The 24,155-nt window shown below is 40.3% G+C and overlaps 1 protein-coding gene across 1 annotated transcript in view; it reads left to right on the top strand.

Moving 5' to 3' along the window:
* Nucleotides 1–13,296, top strand: part of SRPX (sushi repeat containing protein X-linked) — a 67,328-nt gene extending 54,032 nt beyond the window's left edge. Inside the window, exons 6-10 of the mRNA XM_003924048.3 lie at nt 1,388–1,509; nt 2,224–2,403; nt 5,505–5,638; nt 8,054–8,175; nt 12,770–13,296. Of these exons, the coding sequence (XP_003924097.1) occupies nt 1,388–1,509; nt 2,224–2,403; nt 5,505–5,638; nt 8,054–8,175; nt 12,770–12,953 (742 nt within the window). The 3' untranslated portion in view covers nt 12,954–13,296. The remainder of the gene's footprint in view (nt 1–1,387; nt 1,510–2,223; nt 2,404–5,504; nt 5,639–8,053; nt 8,176–12,769) is intronic.
* The last annotated feature ends 10,859 nt before the right edge of the window (nt 13,297–24,155 follow it).

Here is a 24,155-nt window from a genome sequence, read left to right as displayed (position 1 = left end):
AGAAAGGCTTAGAGCAGGATGCCGTGGGGAATGCACTGCAACAGGATGAGGAGTTCAGGGAAGGCTGTCTTGTTCCCTTTTCAGCTCTCACTTGGGCTCCTTGCTGCCCTGGCATTTTTCCTATGACCCCTTCCACCATTTCCTATCCAAGCTACTGTTCTGTAGCTCCCTTGTGAGGGAGAAGGTTCTAGGGTCAAGCTCTGAGACAAGTGCTTCTTGTGAGTTCCCTTATTTACTCCTTCTGTTAGTTGCATGTCACAGGTGAAATAGTCTCAGAGAGGTTACATCCACTTATATTTGACGTAACATTCCCCTCAGGTTTATCTGAATTTAAATTGTGCTTTCTAAAGACCTTAAAGCATCTAAAGTCAATAGCAACATGTCTCAAAATAGTGGGATTTCTGACATTTTCCCAAGACCCCTCTCTCATACTAGGTAAACAGCCACCTCACCCACCTACATGTAAGGCTTTCCTTAATGGTGACAATGATATTTCCACATGTTCATTATTAGCAAATATTCTCATCATTCCCAAGAACTATAGGGATATGTATATTGAAAACACACACACACACACACACACACACACACACATGGAATATGATCATGCTATACCTATTGGTGTATAGACAGACAAGAAAAAAGATGAACTTGCCTAGCTGTGTGATCTTGGGCAAGTTCTTTAAACTTCTGATGCCTCAGTTTCCTTATCTGTGAAAGTGAGATAATACTACCTACCTAGTAGGGTTGTTGTGAGGATTAAATAAATATATGCAAAATGCCTAGAACCATGCCTGACATGTAAGGTTTATGTAAGTGCAAGGAACACTTATCATTATTATTATTATATTATTAGGATAACCAAGGAATCACAGGGAACTTGCCTTTTGTTCAGGAAAGGTCTTCACTGGCCCAGATAGAAAGACCAGAGAAGGTTCTAGCACCCCCTGCAGGCCCAAATTGCCAGTGACTGCTTAGACTATATTCTCTAATGATTTTCCTCACAGAAAATTCCCTTATCTTCCCAACAGTGAGGCAATTCAGGTCACACCTGGAACAAGAGTGAGATTGAAGGAAGAGATTTGGGCCCTATATTTTTCAACCCCCCTCCTCCCATCTACCCCCTTCCCTAACATTCTACCCTTCAGCAAGAAAAAGGTCTAAATTTCCCAGTAATTTGGGTCTTCCATTTTCTGGTCACAAACTGCTCTTCTAAAACAGACTACAGCTTAAGAGATTCTATTCTTCAAGAAATTTTTGTTCTACTTAAACTGGTCTAATGGTTGCCCTCAGTCTCTGCATGTTCTGTAAAGAGTGAGGGGTCGTCACTTACTTGTCAGGTCCATAACGTCATCTTTCCTGTTTCTGATCCTTTTTTCTCTCTAAGTGTCATTCTAAAAGGCCTCCCCCCAGGCTCCCATTTTCCAGAAGGAGACCACAAGATCCAGTACACAGTCTATGACAGAGCTGAGAATAAGGGCACTTGCAAATTTCGAGTTAAAGTAAGAGGTAAGAGTACTGCTTATTGCTTTTTCTCCCCTTCTCTTTAGAAGAGCAAAGGGAAGCAGGTCCTCAAGCCAGAACTCTCCCAAGTGCCTAGTGTGGTGTGAGACTTGCCAGCTTTAGATTAGTCTCTAATGAGGCTCGGGGAAGTGCCCTATCTTAATACCTGAATTCAGTGTTGCCAGATTCTTTAAGGAGTTCCACAGGACTAGTCTCACAGGAGCCCATAGCTGACTGTCCCAGAAGAAGATTATTCAATAATTATTTCCATCCATGAGCATAGGTGACCAGCTGAAGCCTATGAATCTGTCTACAGCCAGAGTGGATAGGAGCCCCCTAATTTGGGCCACCAGGAGAACATGTTCTTAGTGTTCTAGAACCATAGGTATGAAAGAAAATGTTTTTAAGGATTATTTTATGCCCAATGGTATGGGCAACTAATTGCTAACCATCTTTTACTCCTTACTTTTATTGGACTTCACTTCCTCATCTATAATGCAAGGAGCTAAATGAGTTGATATAGGTGGTCTCATTGGTATGGATGGTTACCACTGCAAGATTCATCAGTTGACCAAATAGTCATTCATGCTCCCTCACTAATTCCACAGGCTGATGTAAAAGCCTGATGGCAAAGCTGATGCCTACTCGTCCTCACCTTTTCTGCTTACTCTGTGGATGGAAGCTCAGCACTGAGATCCCTCTGGACTTGTGTCCCTACAGTCAAACGCTGTGGCAAACTCAATGCCCCAGAGAATGGTTACATGAAGTGTTCCAGTGACGGGGATAATTATGGAGCCACCTGTGAGTTCTCCTGCATCGGTGGCTATGAGCTCCAGGGTAGCCCTGCCCGAGTATGTCAGTCCAACCTGGCTTGGTCTGGCACAGAGCCCACCTGTGCAGGTATGTATGCAGCCCTCTCTCCAGCCAGCAGCAGAACCTGTAAACTCCTTGGTTCTTGATTCCAGTGCAAGAGAGGTTTCCTTTCATATACTTTGAGAAGTTCATGGACATTCCTCTTTATCTGAGTGGGTGAACATAGTCCCTAGATCCCTGCTGCAGCTCATCTCATCTGCCATCCTTCTTGCCTCTGCCAATCCTCTAATTTCCCTTTCATATCCTCTAAGGAAGAAGCTCAAAGTGGGAACCTAGGGCCAGCCTTTGGTGACATTATGAATCAGCAAAATCTGCTCTAGTTACTCTTGTTAGAGAAATGTAAGGATCTTGTTTATAAAACCAGTACACTGCCATGTAGAGACAATATCATACCTGCTTTGCGTCACTGGCATGAAAGTCACATAGACCTTGGGCATTTAGAATCTTTCCTCTTATGTAAAATGAAGAGAATAATACATCATCTACCTCTTGAGTTGTTGTAAGGATTAAATGAGGTCATCTGTGGGACAGTGGAATAGAGCAGTGCCTGGTACAGGTAAAGCCGTATGGCAGCTCTTATTCTTGATGCACAAAAACTGGGCTGGGTAAAAAGAGTCTAAAACTTGGACTAGCCAGAAAATTATGGACATATCTCTTGTTTATGGACTTCTCTTTTTCTCATTTCCTGGTACCCTTTTGTCTTTATCCCTTTCTTTTAATTGAAGCTCCCATTTAGAGTTAAGTGACATATATACCGTCATAAGAGACATATATACCATCAGCTAAATGCCTGAAATTCTTCAATTTCATATATTAAAGTAGGAAGAACATACCTATTATAGACTCCCTACCTAAGGACTTCATGCCCACCATGTTGGCATTAACGCCTGGGGTGTGGTGTCTAACAGGATCCTAGATGTGTGTGGTCCAACATGGTAGCCACTAGCTATGTGTGGTTATTGAGCACTTGAAATGAGGCTATTCTGAATTGAGATATGCTATAAGTGTAAAATATATACCAGTTTCAAAATCTTAATATGAAAAAGAATATAAAGTATCTTAATTTTTTGTATTGATTACATGTTAAAATATTTTGGATATATTGGGTTAAATAAAACATAAAATCATTTCCATCTATTTCTTTATACTTTTTTTTTTTTTTTTTGAGATGGATTCTTGCTCTGTCACCCAGGCTGGAATGCAGTGGTGTGATCTCGGCTTACAGCAACCTCTGCCTTCTGGGTTCAAGCAATTCTTCTGCCTCAGCCTCCTGGGTTCAAGCGATTCTCCTGCTTCAGCCTCCCAAGTAGCTGGGACTACAGGGGCGTGCCACCACAGCCGGCTAATTTTTTGTATTTTTAGTAGAGGCAGGGTTTCACCATGTTAGCCAGGATGGTTTTGATCTCCTGACCTCGTGATCCGCCCACCTCAGCCTCCCAAAGTGCTGGGATTATAGACATGAGCCACCACACCTGGCCTCTTTATACTTTTTTAATGAGGCGACTAGAAAATGTAAGATTAAATACTGGCTTACATGGTATTTCTCTTGACCAGAACTATCTTAGCCTCTGAGCCCCTGGGGCAGGGAAGAGGGCAGGAACTGTATATCACTCAGTGTGACATCACAGTACCTAGCATAGAGCTTGGTACACAGCAGACACTCAGTATATAATGGCTGAATGAATGAATGTGTGAATGAACAAATACTACAATACAAACCTAAAGTGTGAAATATGAAAGCCACGTTTATAAATCATACATGGAATCTCCTAGTTTTTCTCATATTATTTCTTCTCTGGGACTAAGCCTGTTTGCTTGCCTATCTATACAACATCCTTCATGCACCTCAAATGGTAGAATTTGCTGTCATTCATTTGCTTAAAGGGAAGACCTATTATGAAAGTGCCTTGTCCCATGTCCTCTATGCCTATGTTGCTTGCTCTGTGGCCTTTGTACCCCACATTGCTCTGCCCCTCTGCACCAAGGTGGTAGACTTCAGAGATTCTGAGCCATTCCAAAGCCAGCCTGGCCATTGCCCATTCTCTCACCCTTCTGCCTCTCTGCACCCCTTTCCCGAGCAGATACTATGGTGCTTGACCCATATGCCTTTCACATTCCCATCTATGTTCAAAAGGCTACTTACTGCAATTACCTGGGTCTCTCCGTCTAAGAGCTTTTCTTTTCTGGCTATCAAAGCATTGTCAGCCCATGCACAGAGCCAGCTGGAAGTGATGGAGAGTTAGTGCCCCGGAAGCAGCCCTCAACAATGATGGAGCAATTGTATAAATACTCCAGTTCCCTCCAGTGGGTTAATTCTGAGGTATGTGGTATATCATCTCCTAGAGTTCCTCAGTGGGAGTTGATTCCAAATGCCCACAGCAATAACTTGCTTGATAACCAACTGGTATTGTTTTCTTTCCTTCATTGCCTCACTTCTTGACATAGGCAGAATAATGGTCCCCCAAAGATGTCCACATCCTAATCCCCAGAACCTGAGAATATGTTACCTTACAGGAAAAAAAGGAACTTTACAGATGTAATTGAGTTAAGAATTTTGAGATGGGAAGAGTATCCTGGATTACTTAATGGGCCCAATGTAATAATAAGGCTCCTTATATAAAGGAGGCAGAACTGCTGTCACAGTTAAAGAGATGATGGAAAGAGAGGTCAGAGAGAAGAGAGATTTGAAGATGCTACACTGCTGTCTTTGAAGATGGAGGAAGGGACTACTAGCCAAGGAACGCAGGTGGCCTCTAGATGCTGTAAAAGACAAGAAATCAGATTCTCCCCTAGAACCTCTACAGGAACATAGGTCTGCCAGTACCTTGATTTTAGCTCCACGAGACCAGGATCTTTTAGATCCTGATGTGCAGTATCTAAAAGAATAAGTTTTTATTATGTTAAGTCACTAGGTTTATGGTGAATCATTACATTGGCAAGAGGAAATGAATATACTTCCTCACTCCTCTACAAGTGCTTCTTGGGACTGCTTCCAAAATAAACGACTTACACTTGAATCCTTATCTCAGGGTTTACTTGTTACACAATGGTTCTGTGTGTCATCACAGGCTCTGTTGAGCCAGAACAAGTAGAAAGTTTCTGACCCATGTGGCCATTTCTGATTACAGCCATGAACGTCAATGTGGGTGTCAGAACAGCAGCTGCACTTCTGGATCAGTTTTATGAGAAAAGGAGGCTCCTCATTGTGTCCACACCCACAGCCCGAAACCTCCTTTACCGGCTGCAGCTAGGAATGCTGCAGGTGAGTCCTCGAGGCAGGGCCCAGGTGGGAGGGAGACCTTTAACAGGAAGGGCCCAGCCATTTCACTAAAAGCAAAGGCCAGATTCAGTGCCTAATCCACTTACAGTGGGTTTCAGGAACTGGCACTTTAGAGCTACCATCATTTATTTCTGGTTCTGGGCCATAACCATTCATTTCTGGTTCTGGGCCATAACCTGATTAACATCGACTACTTAGAGTTAACTCAATCGTTTTCCAACTAATGAGGTTTGTCAGTCTTCACCAATAAGTCTAATTGACATGCTGTCCAGGCCTAGCCTCAGAACAATTGTCTTTGCTGAAGCTGTCCAGGATATGTCTGGCTGGAAGCAATCAGTTAGCTGCCTGCGCAAAAGGCTGACCCAAGAGATGAAAGGAATCCCGCAGCCCTCAAGGCCCACATTCTTCCCCAGGGAATTTCTTCAACTCTCAGAGGGTGAAAACCATTTTTTAGACAGTGGTTCTCAATGTGTGATTCATGGACTAGACCAGCAGCATCGGCATCACCTGGGAGCTTGATAGACATGCCAATTCTAGACATGCCTCCCAGGTCTACTGTGTCAAAATCTACATTTTTAACAAAATCTCCACATGATTTCTAAGCACTCTGAAGTTTGAGGAGCACTTTTCTGGGAAATGTGTCCCTCTCAGCTGTGTAAATTTTGTAGCTACTAAATGAGGCAACCAGCATCTGGGGTGTGTGGGGAAGGATGACTAGAAACGGGAAGGATGACTAGAAACTGTAAGGATCAAACTAGAAGTTGCTTGCTTTTTTCCTAAAGCTGGTTTTCAAAAGAGTGGCCAACCTGACTGAATGCTAAAGAGGCAGGATGTATGCTGTGTCATGGATATGGCGCTGCACATATTTTTTTGAGAATATTTTATTCATTTATTGCAGCGGATAGAACTAAGTGCTTAGAACAGTCTTGATTTAATCAAAGGCTAGAATTTACTTCTCATGTCAGCATTTATAAAATGGATAATAATAATAACTCTCTTTCCACTCTTCCCATGTACTTGAAGAATTGTCTATGAACTCTGAAGAGCCATATAAAATTTTTATGAGTTCCCTTGAATCAAGGAACCAAATTCATTGCATCTTTACCTCCAGTTCCCACCAGTTTACCTCCCTTTGTATCTTGTTGTCCCAGCCAGGGCCTTGCTCTTCAGAAAACACAAGCTTATACATTTCTCTTTTGTGGGAAATTGACATTGCAGGCTATATTCCATGATTATGCATTTCCTCATCTGGTTTTATTCCATAGAAAAATGAATTAAGCCAAACAACTTGCTTTTCATCTGTGTCACCATAGGTTTTATGGTGACCCATGGCTAGTTTTGGTAAATTAATTTTTATTGGACACAGCCACACTCATTCATTTGTGCATGATCTACAACTGCTTTTACACTATAGTGATCGAGTGAAGTTGTTAGGACAGAGGCCATTCAACCTTGCCAAGTCTGAAATATTCTCTGGCCCTTTACAGAGAAAATTTGCCATCGTTGCTCTAGTGTCCCATCCCTTCAAACACTTGCTAACTTAACAACTAGTTGGAAAGATAGTTTATATCAAGATGTTTTATGTAGACTCTTCCCTCAAATATATTTACATTTACATTTTAACTAGAGCCTTCAAGGAAAGGTTTGGTTGACTTAGACATTTCAGGAAGAGTAATATAAAAGTTTATTTCTAACTTTTTAAACTTTTCAACCAGTTCTGTAACCTCATATAGGGATGTTTCAGTGGAATTTTGGTAAAACGTATTTTATGTTTTTATATTTCAGGACTTCGAAATTTATTTTCCCATTTAGCCAAATTCATTGTGTTTGTCTTATGTCACTTTTTTTTTTATTGCCACTGCCATTCCTGATGAGCCCTCCTAGCACATGGTTGACTGGGTCACATTCCCAAGGTTCCTGCCAAGAGCCAGCTTAGAGGCTTGGAACCTTTAATCCTTGTTTCCCCTGGGATTGGGTGTGGAGGGCATAGGGCAAGGGGGTGTGGAGCGTGGAAACAGGGCAATGAAGTGGACACTGGAAATAGTCTTCTTTCCTTGCAAAGAAAAAGTTAGAATCCTCTGGGGCGGTCGTGGACACTTTTTAGGAAATTTGACTCACTCAAGGTCTCACCCTTTCTGGAAATACATAGACTGCCATTTTGCTTAGGTTTTGAAAATCCACTGTCAAGCCATTTCTGAATGATTCCTCTAGGAAGGTATTTAGATTTTATAGTCACTTGCTTAACCCCAATTTCTCAACTGTTTTCAGCACAGTTCAGAGTGGACAAATAAACTTCCAGAGGCAGGCCAGGTACTGCTTCTGTTGGTTTCTAGTTTGATAAGGATGTCTTTCTTTAGCCATGCTCACACCTGCCATGTTGGGTTTTCTTTTTCCCAGCAAGCACAGTGTGGCCTTGATCTTCGACATATCACCGTGGTGGAGCTGGTGGGTGTGTTCCCGACGCTCATTGGCAGGATAGGAGCAAAGATTATGCCTCCAGCCCTAGCGCTGCAGCTCAGGTAGGGGGAAGTTCTGTTCTTAAATCTTATCCCCTATGAATGCACTTTTAACTGATTGGGTTCCCTGGTTTCTTTCTATTCAGGATTGAGTTCAGGCAACCTTCAATGTTTAATTGCTTTTATTCTAGGAGTGTTGTAACCATGCTAATTAGCATGTTGCTGTTTGTTCAAATAAACCGTGCAGTGGATAATTACCAGTGTTTTATTTCTTTCACTCTCCAACCAATCATTTTTGCTGTGTGTGTGTGTGTGTGTGTGTGTGTGTGTGTGTGTGTTTGGTTGGTTGGTGGAGGAAGGATGGCTGGAAGAGGAGGACCTGAAAAAAAGACCTAAGCAATCCTTGGTCTTATTAGAAGTGCAGGCATCCAATTAGTGTTTCCAGGCTTGGTCTCTTTTTTTCTCCATGCCTCCAGAACACTTGTCTATACCTCTATTTTAATAATTATACTTTACTTTCATAACCCTTACTAAGTTGGAGCCATGGATTTTAGTCTCTGAATGATGATGTATTAAAGAGATAGAATTCAACAACTAAAAGGTAATTTCAGAATAACCCAAATTTCGACTTGCATCTCTTGACCACTGTGAAATGGAGAGTTAGGCTAAAGCAAAACTTCTTAAAATCTTCCTTTCTCACCCAGCTTTTTCTCTCGTACCCTGTGTGGGACGGTACAGATCTCTGTTCTCAGGGTCCCAGGCTGCTCCCTGTCTCTCAGGATCTCAGTAGCTACAACATTTTACACATCAACATCCAGAACACATGGCTGTCAGGCTTCTGCAAAAGGGGGGAAAGAGAGTAAAAACTCACACCCACTGCTTTATGCTTCATGTTGGAGATGCTACACCTTCCTCACTCTCCTAGTTCATTGGCCAGAACTAGCTACACGATTGCAATTAACCTTTAAGCGGGGCTGGGGAATGCAGTCTTTCTGTATTGCCAGAAAGAAGAAAATGAAATGGGACTTTGTGAACCCTATCACACCTGTTCAGAGGGCACAGAAATTCCTTGAGAGGTTATATGATAAAAACATATCCTTAGCAAATGTTGTTATAGATAGGCACAATAGCTTCTTTCTCTAATTTCCGTGTTTTCCAGCTGCCTTTGGCCCATCCCATGTTTGATCTATACCACTTTCCACCCCAAAAAGTTCTGCTGCATTCCCACCAAGGTAAAAAACTCAGAGGGCCAGGAATGGAAGAAAAATAAGAGGATTCACGAGTTCTCTTTAGTTGGTTGATGAAGGCAGAAGGCTGGGTACACTCACATGCTTTTGAATTTGTTTTATTTTACTGCCTTTGCATCTAGCACCTCTCCATACCAACTTTTGAATATTTGCTGCTCAGTACCTAGCACAGTAACTGGCACCACGTCGGCACTAAGTGTAGTAAATGACTCAAAATTTCATTGAAACAGCCTTACTATTTCCAGAAGTGATAATAGCTTTTAAGGATATATTGTATATTTACAATTAATATACAGATATTTCAAGTAGAAGTGTACAAAACTTAAGACAGAGAGCTATGTTGATAGCTAAATATTTATAATGAATATTTTCAAAGTAGGTTTTATGAAGCTGTTGCTTATTTAGAACTACTTGCTCATATCCTGTGTCAATGGTTTTTTAAAACTTGTTACAGAATTTTCTGAATGGTTTTTGGATTGAATGTGTGTGTGTCTGTGTGTGTGTGTGTGTGTGTGTGTGTGTGTGTGCGTGTGTAATCTTCATAAAATCTTGACGTGATTTTAAACTGTTTAATCTACTTGAAGAACAGAAAAATGTGATTAAAAATACTTCCATCATTCAGATTGTATGTGTTGGGGCTACCGTAGACTTCTATAAGTTGAAGATGATTTTAAATACATTATGTAGTGGTTCTGAAACTTTTAGCCTGCATCAGAATCCCCTAGAGGGCTTGTTAAAATACATATTGCTGGAGTCTACACCGTGGGCTCTAAACTGTAAATCATAATCAGTTTCTGACTCATTAGGTCTCTGGTCGTACCTGAGAATTTGCATTTCTAATGAGCTCCCAAGGGACCACATGGGAGGACCACTGGCTTAGTTTTTTACCAAATACTTTATTTACAGTTTTGAAACAGAATTTTTTCCCAGCAGCCTTCACAAAACGGGTCAATCTGTATTGTGCAGCTGGATGATAGTCCAGGTAAATGTCATGCAGAACTGATCACTCAGAAATGATTATGCATTACCTAATGGATCCGGTGTCAGGTCAGCATGCCTGTGTTATCAGACATATCAGTGAGAAACAAAGAACTTGGGAGGACTTTTTCCCTTTGAATTGGAAATGTTTCTTTAGACACCTTGGAGTGTAGTGCAGAGGAAAAAAGATGCTTTAGGCAAAGAATGGGAAGGTAAAGAGGAGAAGGAAAAACACAATGCCTGGATAATCTAAAAATGCTCTTGTCTGGCTATAATACTATTTTCAAATAGCACTGAGGCCATGATAAAACCCTTGGAGGGAGTCAATGGAAAGAACAGATTGGGTGCCTGGTGTTGCAGGATCACCCCCTACCTTTCTTTCTTGCTCTCATGTCTTTTTTATCTGAATGTATGAGCTGATTCATGCTTTCTAGAGGAATTTTCCAACAATCTCAAGGGTGACAGGGATGAAGAAAGCCATAATTTCTATACTCACATTATTCTTTGAGTCTACAGAGTTCCCTGGAAGATTTTCCAGGAAGAATTCCTTCCAATCTGACAACAGACACGTATGTAACTCAGAAATACTGTCAGCATCACACCTCATCCCACATTCTATGTGGTGTTCAATCATTCATCCCCAAGATTTCTGTGGTCTTTCAGCCCTAGTGGGAAGCATTCCTGCGGCTACTGCTTGCGTACTGATCCAACCACTCAGCTCTTCCCATGATAGCTTCCCTCTTTACATTCTGTGTAAATCAAGGCACAAGATTTACACAGAAATGTGTGTGATAGCAGATGGTGGCACCATGGTGGTGGTGGGGGGTTCCCATCTTAGCCTCCCAGGCACGATAAAAAACCCGAATACTCCAATTTCTTATTGGTCACCCTTTCCCAGAGGCTTCAGCCACCACATTCCCTATGCCTCTCTTTCCTGAGAGCTTCCTGTGCCAGAACTCCCCCACACTCCCAAAAGAAAACTCAATACCTTTCTTCTTAAAGATGCAGAGCAGTTGATCTTTTCACTCGCACCTTACTTTGCAGCCTACATTTGTGTGTTCAGAACTCATTAATGTACTGCAGTCATTTGCTGCCGAGTTCTCCTCTTAGCACCACGGGAAACCTGGCAGAAGCATTGTCATGTCGTCTTTCTTTCATTTCTAGACAATGGGAATGAATTGGCAATTTATCTCCCCACTGGGATAAAATACAAATTAATCCCTTCTTCCTTGAAACTCCCTCTTAAAAGGCAGAAAAAGTACAGTTTGTGTTTTATGTAACAATTTTTTTAACCTTGATCTGTTTGTATGAGAAAAACATATTTCACTTTAAATCCAGATGGTAGTGTATATTCTGCTTCATACATAATCTCAAAATATCTAAACTGAAAAAAAATCTGCAGAAGAGACTGAGTGGGCTCGTTTGTTCATTGGGCTTAGCTTATCTGTTTGTTTGCTTCCTTTAGCTATTCCCATCTAAACATATTTGTGTTGATATAAAAAACACATATTTTTAGTTTAAATTCTAGTGTGGTAGAGCAGAAAGAACACCAGACACTTCAAACTACTTCATATTTTTTTGGAATTATTTGGGACACAAATTTTGATTAACCAACTCAGAATACATGGGGTATAGATCAAGCTCGATCCCTTATAACTCTGCAATCCTGAGCTGGCCACTGAATAGGACAGAACTATTATGCTAGGAAATTATTTCAGTCAGCTTTATCTAGCCCAGAGTTTCTCAGCCTTGGCATTATTGATATGTGGGGATAGATAATTCTTTGTTTGGCAGGAAGGGTTGGCTGTGCATTGCAGGATGTTTAGCAGCATTCCTGGCCTCTACCCACTAAATGCCAGTCACATCTCCACTCCCCACTGTGACAACCAAAACTATCTCCAGATATGACCAAATTTCCCCTGGGGGTAGGGAGCAAAATCACCCCTGTTCATAATCACTGACCTATTCCTAGAGTGTATGTGGTCATGCAACACTAGTCAGCAAGAGTGGATTTTGGATTGGTTCCAAACTTGGGTTGATTCCAATTTAATGAAAAAAAAAAAATCTGTTCCCATAAAATCTAGATTGTACCAAATGTTGGTACATGGTACCATTGTAGGCCTGAAGTCTTCCTGACCATAATCTAAAACTAAAACAATGCTTTTCAACCTCTCATGTATATATCACTCATCTGGGGATCTTGACAATAATGCAGATACTAATTCAGTAGGTTTGGGGTGGGGCATGAGAGTCTCCATTTCTATCAAGTTCTCATGTGATGCTGCTGGGTCAAGGATCTAAAGGATGATTCAGTCCCTCATGGTATCAAGGCTTTCTCTGTACACTCTGTTACAGTAGGGCTCTGGTTGATCCACCAGGACCCTTGGGTGTCATGGTTTGACTTAGTCTCCTCTTTTCTTTGTCTGCCACAGGCTGTTGCTGCGAATCCCACTCTACTCCTTCAGTATGGTGCTAGTAGATAAGCATGGGATGGACAAAGAGCGCTATGTCTCCCTGGTGATGCCTGTGGCCCTGTTCAACCTAATTGATACTTTTCCCTTGAGAAAAGAGGAGATGGTCCTGCAAGCTGAAATGGGCCAGACCTGTAGCACCTGACGTGATGATTCCTCTCTTGGCAGTTCCTCTTCATTGTCTACATGGTGACATGCACACGGGAAAGCCTTAAAAATATCCTTGATGTACAGATTTTTATTTGTAATTTTTAAAGTCTATTTTATTATGAGCTTTCTTTGCACTTAAAAATTAGCATGCTGCTTTTTGTACTTGGAAGTGTTTCAAAAAATTATATGACTATATTTACTCTTTCTTTCTTTACCCCAGAGAAATTAGAACACATAACCATGCACAAGCTATCAACATGTTATTCAATGTGACACCTAACTCTTTTCTATTTTGTTTTTTAAATAAGACTTTTATTAATAAAATGTTTTGGAGCAAATTTAGTAGAACTCACTTTGTTTATCAAGCACCAGCCATACTTTCTTAGTATGGTCAATGGATTTAGGATTGTGATTCTTAGTGGTGTTTTCAGAATGGAAAAAATTTAATTAGTCTTTTTAGAAGCTCTCCTGAGCTGGGAGAGAACTGAGCTGTCAGGTATTCAAGTAGCCAATTAAAGCCACAAGCCGAAAATGAAAGAGTTAAGCCTTTAATCACAGTGATGGAACAAGGAAGTGTCTAAAACCAGAGAAAACATGAATTTCACTTTCCATTTTCCCTTGTAGGACAGCACGCTGGTCAAGATTCAAGTGGAGTAGCACAGACGTGGGGTCATCTTTCTGTTGAGGGAGCCCCAAACAAAAGGCTCTGGCAGTTTTATGGACCCTGAAGTTGGGTGGTAGGGTTGGACTGGAAAAGTCCTGGGTACTGAGGCAGAGTGAAGAAAAGTATCTTCAAACTTTTCCCCTTCTCCTTACCCCATAAGATCTCAGCAGAGGAACCTAAAGTCCTCTTGCCCAAGGCCTCAGATAAAGGACCTAGAAATGAAGGCACCCAGCTCAGAATGCAAATATGTGAACGAGCGTCATTGGCCAGGGGGGTCGGAGTCTTGGAGTGCAGCACCCTACAGAGACTGCCATATGCGGGCTGTGCACCAAGTCTGGTGTGTGAAGGGCAGCTTTCCTGGTGAGGCCTGCCAGGTAAAGTCTTTGTCATTGCCTGTGGTCAGGCCTGAAAAATCACACATTGGATTTTAAACAGTAGCCAGACTCCTCAACTCTCCCATGCAAACCTTAACATTTTTCTTCCATTTTCAGAATACGTTTGGTTCACAATCTATTCCTAAACAAAATGACAAAGTGAATGATGTTTCCCACTGGTTTCCCCCCGAAAATCTTGCAGAACTTTGCTGTGTACCTTTTGGACCTCATAGAAACAATAAATGAATTCTAACATATAGAGATTGAACACAGAAAGCAGATTTAACATTTTTTTTAAATATTAGGTAGGGCAATTGCTGAACTGTCAATAGGTTTACACTCTATTTACAAATGTGATTTTGTTCACCAAGCATAGTAGAAGCTACTCTTTCACTTCTGTCTTCTTCAAATGTATCAGATAAAGGTCAATGGCATGGCTCATAGAGGAATATCAAATAGTGACAAATTGGAAACCATGAAAAGTTCAAGAGGGGTGAGAATAGGGTGAGGGGTAAAAGACTGCAAAGTGGGTTCAGTGTTTACTGCTTGGGTCATGGGTGCACCAAAAATCTCACAAATCACCACTAAAGAACTTAGTCTTGTAACCAAATACCACCTGTTCTTCAAAAACATATGGAAATAAAAAAAGAAAATTTCAAGAGATCATTTGTCACAATTAGGCAAGCATATATCTGCCTCTACCTGTGTTAAAGCTCTTTTGTCTTTGACATGTCAGCCTGTGCCCTTTGCCCCATACCCTGAAATGTTCAAGCCTTGAAGATGAGCTGACATTTAAGAAACTCCTTGGATTTCTTCAAACCAATTTACCGGATGACTTGGAATATTGCAAGCACTTTTCCCAAAAAGATCAACAAACTATTTCAAGATGAATGAATGCACTGTGATATTTCAAAAAATAAATATGCTGCATCAAAATTTGGGGACATTTCTAAAGAGTAATTAATAGCCTCTCTCTAGAGAACCTGTTTCCCACTGGAAATCTCGCAGAACTTTTCTATGTACCTTTTGGACCTCATAAAAACAAACAAAATTCCTAGTTCTACTTGTTGTGTGTGTGTGTTTGTGTGTGTGTATGTGTGTGTGTGTGTGTGTGTGTATGTAGGGAAGAGGGAGGCAGTTAAATGGGCTGAACTCAAATGGAAAACTGTCTCCACTTCAGTAGATAACAGCTGAAATCTCAGTTTGGTTCTTTTAAACTTAGTTGGACTGCTTGGAGTCTGCCTCCACTCCCGGTCTGCACATGTATGGTTCGGTGATCAATCAGAAATTATAGAATCTAAGAATCCCCTTGTCAGACGCTCTCCTTTCTGAGATTTTCCTCCTCACTTTTCAGTTGCTGTGGTTGCTCTTACTCTCTCTTCTATTTCGTCAAGCCAGTAAGACTACAGGCTTTCTGTCTTCATTTAAGCCTCCCTACCTTAAACCGCAGCATAGTGAATACTACAACCTGCCCTTAGGCAATTTTTTAAAAAAAACCCTGATGATTAATCAAGTTTATTTGCCTTCCAAGTGATGACTGCCTTTCAATATCTGCCTGCTTTTTGGCCTCTCTCCAATGTCTTTAGGTAGTGTGGGCATATATAAATATGTATATTGTATATATATAGTATGTATACAAATATATATAATATATGCACACACATATATATATGTATATATATACACACAATATATGCATATATATACACACATGTATATATATACACATATATATCCATGAATATATAAATACATATGTATACACACACATACACACACACACACACACACACACACACACACACATATATATATATATATATATATATATATATATATATTTGTCCAGATATAGTTGTTATCTGTGGGAGATTAGTCCAATAGGAGCCAGTATTAGAAATCTAGTGAAGGATGAACTAGAAGGTGAAGGAGTCTAGTCCATTCACAGAGAACTGGAGATTTTACCTATACAAACTTTCAGCTCTTGACCTTAGATCATCGGAGTGGGCGATGAAGGAGAGGAAAGAGAGTGCACATTGAAGCAAGGATTAATGCTCAGGAAATTGATCCCTATACTATTCCTGCAGTAAAAATTATCCCAAAACTCAGTGTCTTAAAACAACAACAAACATTTTATCTCTCACAATTTCTGTGGGTCAGGGATTTAGGAGCAACTTAGCTGGCCAATTCTGGCTTGGAGTCGCTCTTGAGATTGCTGTCATATCTTGGCTGGGACTGCAGTCAAAGGCCTGACTGAAGCTGGAGGATCTGGTTCCATGGTGGCTCACTCACATGACCGGAAAGTGGTGCTAGTTATTGGAAGAGCTGTCTGTCACCACATGGATTTTTCCACAGAGTGTTGCATGAATGTTCTCATAACATGGTAGTTCGATTCCTCTGGTAGAAGTGATCCAAGAAAGAGAAAAGTGGAAGAGGCAATATCTTTTATGACATAGTCTCAAAAGACAAACACTGTTTCTTCCAGAGTATCCTGTTGGTCCAACAAATCAGCCCTATTCAGTGGGGGAGAGGACAACCCAAGAGCATGGATACTAAGAGGCAAAGATCACTGGAGTGCAGTTTGAAGGCTGGCTTCTTCTGGTTTACATAGCTGCTGACAACTTCTTAACTAGGGACATGGCTATTTATTTATTTATAGGTATAAATTTAGAGGATATAAGTGCAATTTTGTTATATGGATATATGGCATAATGGTGAAATCTAGGCTTTTGGTGTCACCATCACCCAAATAGTGTACACATTAAAACCATTAAGTAATTTCTCATTTATCACCCTCACCTACTCTTACCCTTCTGAAACTCTAAGGTCTATTATTCCACACTCTATATCCATGTGTACACATTATTTAGTTTTCACCTGTAAATAATAACATATAGTATTTGACTTTCTGTTTCTGAGTTAGTTTGCTTAGTGGCCTCCAGTTCCATTCATGTTGTTGTCAAGGACACGATTTCATTCTTTTTGTGGCTGAGTAACATTCCATTGTGTGTATGCATGTGTGTGTAATATCACATTTTCTCTATCCAATCATCTGTGATGCACACTTAGATTGATTACATATCTTTGCTACTGTGAATAGTGCATCTGTAAACATAAAAATGTAAGTGTCTTTTTGTATAATGATTTCTTTTCCTTTGGGTATATACCTAGGAGTGGGATGCTTGGATCAAATGGTAGTTCTATTTTTAGTTCTTTGAGAAATCTCCATATCGTTTTCCATACAGGTTGGACTAATTTACAATTCTACCAACAATGTATAAATATTCTCTTCTCTCTACATTCTTGCCAACATCTTTTATTTTTTGATGTTTTAAAAATGAGGGACATGGCTTCTTTATGGTAGAAAACATGGAGTGATTCAAGAATAAACGTAATTATGGCTTTCCAAACTGGTGGGAGGATTCCCAATTTTACAGCTTCTTAGCAGCTCCCTTTGCAGTCCCAGGTTATTTAGGGACTTTTTAACGGAAGCTCAGCATAAAGTCTATTTCTTTAGCCTTCTACTCCAGATAAGAACAAAATCATTTGTCTTTGAACTAGCTTGTGTTGACAATATTTTCTGTAATTAAGTTTTGAATGATTCAGACAGTAAAATTAAAACTGTAGTCTTGAAACACTGGATTTCTTGGACTTCTCTTCCTTGCAGTTCTACAGTTAATGGTGATATCAAGCATCTCTTGAAGAAATGTCTTCTAAGCCATGATAAAATCATTCAGTACAATTGACCATTTTTCTTCAGCAATGTTTAACCACACAGTGGGAGGAAGAGAGAAGGCATATTGAAAGACTAATCTAGGGGTAGATGGTTGTGACAAAGGCATGGTGGCAGGACAAGGGGAGGGAATTGATTGTAGTATTCAGAAAATGGATTGTGTGATTACCCACAAGGACAATAATTAGTCTGAAAAATAAAAACAGTAGTGGGGCTGATATATTCAAAGAATATAGGGAAAGGCTAGTGATCCTAATGTGGTTTAAGAGTGAATATAGTCAGTATAAAGATAGGAGGGATTTGGAAGAGAGGAAGAAAATACTATTGACATTGGGATGTTACAAAGTTGAATAAATTATCCACATGAGTGATGTGGATGGATACTGGCAAGAGTTTAGGCAAAGGAACTGAGAGTCAAATTCCAAAGATATATGAGAGTGGAGGAGATAGATATCTGTGTGTAGATAGGAGATTGTAAGGAGAGGGTCGAAAGTGATATGGTAGATGGCAAGATTCTCAGAGAAGGTCTTTTGCTCAGATTAGGAAAGACCGATCAATTAAGTATGAGCTGTGGGGAATTGAGCAGATGTTGACATTACCTCTCAACCAAGAGATTTTAAATTATGAAAAAAGAGCAACCTGCTATAGGAAAAGTGTCAAAGAGGAAAATCATAATTTACTCAAGAATATTTTGAAAAGATACTAAAGATATAGGATGGTGCTATGGTTTGAACATATGACTCCTCTAAATTTGATTCCCAGTGTTTAAGGTGGGGCCTAAAGAGAGATGTTTGGGTCAAAGGGAGAGATTCTTCCTGAATGACTTGGTGCCATCCTGGCAGTAAGGAGTGAGTTGTTCCTCTTTTAGTTTCTGTGAGAGTTCCCTGAGAGCTGGGCATCAAAAAGAGCCTGCAACTGCACTCCCCTCTCTCTTGCTTTCTCTCTTGCCATGTGTTCTCTGTACACACCAGCTCCCCTTTGCTTTCCTTCATGAGTGGAAGCAGTCTGAGGTCCTCATCAGAAGCAGATGCTGGCTCTGTACCTCTTGTACAGCCTGCAGAACCATTACCCAAATAAACCTCTTTTCTTTATAAATTACCCAACCTCAGCTATTCCTTTATAGCAACACAAATGGAATGACAAAAATTTACTTTACTATAAAATGTATGTGTGTGGCAATAGACCAGAGGCATCAAAGTCTGGAAGAGAGTTGGGCTGCGGGACACTCAGAGCAATATGAGAATGAGACAACAAGACCAGTGAGTGGATTAGGGAGACAGCTCATGCCTGTAACTGGAGGATTATAGATGAGAGACATGGATGAATTAATAGGCTTTGAGGTTTCCGTTTTCAGATGGCAATTGTTTTAGTGCCAGAACTGACCTTACTGGTGATTCCTCTGTAACCTATCTTAGACACCAAGACAGAAAGAGCCAGGTCCAGCCCCCTACCATGGCCAGAATTGACCTTATGGTGAAGACTGGGCATGGTTCTTCCTGCCTTGGGGGTTCTATCACTGGGTACACAGGAATCATCATAAACTCCACAAGAAGGAGACAGGACTTCTTAGAGAGTCATTGACTCTGTATGTGGGACAGGGAAACTCAAAATGAGCCTGTTGCTCTTGTCAGAAGGCAACAATATTTTCAGAGGTAATAGAGGTAATATTTTAAAAAATATTCTGTCATCTTTTGATAGACTCTTCGATTGATTCCTTATCTTGGCTATTGTGAATAATGCCACGGTAAACATGGGATGGCAGATATGTCTTCAACACACTGATCTTTATTAGATTGTAAGACAATTGGCCAGGTGTGGTGGCTCACACATGTAATCACAGCACTTTGGGAGGTCAAGGTGGGAGGATTGCTTGAGCCCAGGAAGTCAAGACCAGCCTGGGCAACATAGCAGGACTCTGTCTCTACAAAAACTGCTAGAAAATTATCTTGATGTGGAGGCATACACCTGTGTTCTCAGATACTTGGAAAGCTGAGATGAGAGGATCACTCGATCCTGTGAGGCTGACGCTGTAGTGAGCTGTGATCATGCTACTGCATTCCAGCTTGGGTGACAGAATGAGACCCTGTCTCAAAAAAAAAAAAAAAAAAAGATTGTGAGACAATTGGATGTATTATGATGGCCTTTGGCCCAACATAAAACCACCCTGGCAAGAGAATATTAAACCAGACTTGCTGAGTGGATTGTGGGGAAATAGATTTTATAGAACAATGCACAGATGGAAGTGGATATATTGTTCAAGGGTCTGGTATGGCTCTGCTGTCACCCCACAGATGAGAACCTGGTCTTGCTAATCTTAGTTTAAAAATGGGAAGAGACAGGAATTAAATTTCATTTAATGGCAGATTACTTCATATCATACTAACCTCCCTGCTGATAACAATTATAACTCTGGACAAAATATAGAAAGAGAAGCTGTTGGAACCCATTGGCACTCAACCAAAAACAGGCAGAGACTGGAGGAACTGTGACCTTGAAAGAATGCAAGCACATTGGGTAAGATGTGTATTTGGTTGGCTTTTCCCTTGAAGACTTTTCCATTTGCTAGTGTAGTGGATGTGGAACTCAAGCAGAAGGCTGTAATCTTACTGTGCTGAGGACTTAGAGGATGAAGACAGGATGACCAGAGAGTGTGGAAATGGAGGAGACATGAGAAAGGAGAAAGCCAGTGGGTGGGATTTGGAAAGAAGAACCCAAATAGGCATGTAAATTCCCCTCAGATCTTTAACTGACCCCTGGGCTGTGCGTGCACAGAGTGAGGCTACAAGAAGTCTGGAAGGAAATAGCTGAAGGAAAAAAGCTGAGCTAAGCAGTGATCTCAGCAGCTCATCAGTGCTGGAGAGACAGTTTGGAGGTCAAATCCTGTCAAGTTAAAGGATTTCAGTGAAGAGGTTGAATTTCCACTAAAAATCCAGGACTACGCCTCAAAAGTAAAGAACAAGGCTCAGGATTAAGTTGAATCAAAGTAGACCTCCTTAACAAAGCCTAAAATCAAGCTTCCACAAGATCAGGCTGGGTGATTAGGAATTTAACTGTCTGCAAAAACAAAAATGTGAACAGCCTAGGTCGATAAAAATTTCCTTAAACCAGCAGTTCTCAAACCTTTAAAGGATTCCAAAGTACTTTTGTTTATATGGGTTACATCTCTCAATATTTATCAAGTCAGAAATCAAAATAGAAATTTAAAAAATTATATTTCAATGCATTTCAAAAAAATAAATATATTGCATGATTATGTAGATAACATATTCTTGAGAATATCTGTTTTGCAAGACAAAAAAGTGAGATGAGCCACATTATTTTACATTTTTGCAAGTCTCTTCAAAGTCTGGCATAATAGAAGATAGCTAGTTTCTCATATATGCTTTCCTATTCAGTCTCTTACAATATGTTATTTTGATTGAAATATAAGAAGAAAATCTGGCTACACACACATACACACACGTATTTGAAAAAGAAAGGAGTATTTTAATAGCCTATTTAGATAACTGTAAATGTTTTTCTTTGACACTTCACCAAAAACTGTCAAGTGGTAGTTCCTTAAATATTAATGGTAATATGAAAACTTTTTGAACTCTGTTGCATTAAAATCCATTGGTCTATCTTGCACTTTGAATGTATCTTTTATCCATGCACAAATTTGTAACTCATGCACTGGTCATTTAGAAAACACTGCTTCACTGAATCAAATAGTTCTTGCAAACATTGATACATTTTGTTACACAATATTGGAATATCACATTATTTAATGCTATCACCAATCTTATCAGAAAAGTGTATAATTATTAGGAGGCTGTCATAGTCACAATGGTGGATACAATTTTCTAAAATTCTAATTTTTGCTTCAAAGCTTGAATATTATCATTGGCAACAAGCACTGTCAGTGTTTTGCTGAAGTGACAGGCTCACTTTGTTTGTTTTTGAGAAAATGTCTGCCAGATTCTCAAGCCTGAATAATTTATTTGTTCCTTAAAATAAAAAAACATGCTAAAAAAATGCTGAAAAAAATGTATCATACTTTGGTATGCACAGAAAATATTTAAAACATATATACTTAAGCGTCAAGATTTAATAGCATTAACATTTTTTACTGTTTCAGCAGGGATTTTTTTTTTTTGAGATGGAGTTTCGCTCTTGTTGCTCAGGTTGGAGTGCAATGGCGTGATCTCGGCTCACCACAACCCTGGACTCCCAGGATCAAGCGATTCTCCTGCCTCGGCCTGCTGAGTAGCTGGGATTACAGGCATGTGCCACGATGCCTGGCTAATTTTGTATTTTTGGTAGACAAGGGGTTTCTCCATGTTGGTTAGGTTGGTATTGAACTCCCCATCTCAGGTGATCCACTTGCCTCAGCCTCCCAAAGTGCTGAGATTACAGACTTGAGCCACCGTGCCTGGCCAGGGATACTCATTTTTTTTTAAGTTCTTAACTTTTTTTTTTTTTTTTAAAGTTCTGGGGTACATTTGCAGATCTTGCAGGATTGTTACGTAGGTATACACATGCCATGGTGGCGTGCTGCCTCCATCCCCCTGTCACCTACAACAGATATTTCTCCTAATGTTATCCCTCCCCAATCTCCCCACCCCCGCTATCCCTCCTCTAGCCACCCACGCCCCAACAGACTCCAATGTGTGGTGTTCCCTTCCCTGTGTCCATGTGTTCTTATTGTTCAACACCCACTTATGAGTGAGAACATGTGGTGTTTGTTTTCCTGTTCTTGTGTCAGTTTGCTGAGAATGATGGTTTCCAGATTCATCCATGTCCCTGCAAAGGACATGAACTCATCCATTTTTATGGCTGCATAGTATTCCATGTTGTATATGTGTCACATTTTCTTTATCCAGTCTATCTTTGATGGGCATTTGGGTTGGTTCCAAGTCTTTGCTATTGTAAACAGTGCTGAAATGAACATATGTGTGCATGGGTCTTCATAATAGATCGATTTATGATCCTTTGGGTATATACCCAGTAATGGGATTGCTGGGTCAAATGGTATTTCTATTTCTAGGTCCTTGAGGAATCACCACACTGTCTTCCACAATGGCTGAATTAATTCACACTCCCACCAACAGTGTAAAAGCGTTCCTATTTCTCCACATCTAAAAACCCTAGAAGAAAATCTAAGCAATACCATTCAGGACATAGGCACAGGTAAGGACTTCATGACTAAAACACCAAAAGCAATGGCAACAAAAGCCAAAATAGACAAATGGCATCTAATTAAACTTAGGAGCTTCTGCACAGCAAAAGAAACAATCAATAGAGTGAACCGGAAACTAACAGAACTGGCCAGGGATTTTCTTAAATAAAACTGGTATTTTACTTTGCTTACTACGAAAGCATGAAGATAAAAACATACACTGCCTTGATTCATGCCAAAGTGCTTCAGTTTTCACAGTGAAAAGAGCAAGTAAGGAAGACAGTTTTGACCTTGGTAACCCCTTAGAAAAGTTTTAGGACACCCAGGAGTCCAAAGACCAAACATTGTACTGCCTTAAACTGAAGAACTCTTGATTGTTAACATAATTCTGGAATTGTGATGGAAACTGGAATAGAAAGGAGTTGAAAAAAACAAAAATTTGGCATCTTTCTTAACTCTGGCAGTACTCGTGGGGACTGTATGCATTGCAGAAAACCCACACTTAAGGAAACATTTCTCCACATGTGGTGCATCTGCTCCTGTTCTCTGCAGCCATTTTTCTTTTGATAAGTTCTATATCCTTAGCTAAATTCATCAGAAATTAATAGCAGGGATCAGTGGACTCTTTTGGCTCATCAAGAATCTAAACTGTGAGGTAGACAGAGCGCATCAGGATAAATAGCTAATGCATGCAGGGCTTAATACCTAGGTGATGGGTTGATAGGTGCAGCAAATCACCATGGCACATGTTTACCTATGTAACAAACCTGCACGTCTTGCACATGTATCCAAGAACTTAAAATTGAATTAAATTAAATTTAAAAAATGCTACACTGTAACATTCCATTCAAATTATCTCATTTAATCTTTACAAGAAGTCACAAATATTTCATCTCCTCCCAACTTTACTTGCTTGTTAACAGCATTAAAGCTGGGACTTACAGTAACTGAAGAAGAGACACTGAGGGTTTCTTGTATGGCTGTGCCCTAAGGGTTGCTGCAGTACGGGTTGTGTCTTTGTCAGCAAGACTGCAAGCATGACACCCTTGGTCTACCAGTCTTTTCAATACTCGTTATACCTTAACCTTGGATATAAATTCAAAGTACTCGGAGAGCTTTAAAAAATACTAATGACTTGGTGCTGCACCCAGAGATTATGATATCATTGGTCTAGGTGCAGACAGGACTTGAGGGATTTTAAAAACTTACAAGGGGATTCTCATATGAAGCCAAGGGTGAGAACCACTGTTTTGGGAGAGGTGAGGAAG

The sequence above is a fragment of the Saimiri boliviensis genome, chromosome X (assembly GCF_048565385.1).
Source record: "Saimiri boliviensis isolate mSaiBol1 chromosome X, mSaiBol1.pri, whole genome shotgun sequence".
Lineage (NCBI taxonomy): Eukaryota > Metazoa > Chordata > Mammalia > Primates > Cebidae > Saimiri > Saimiri boliviensis.
Note: the sequence above shows the minus strand (reverse complement) of the source record. Positions and strands in the feature narration are given on the sequence as shown.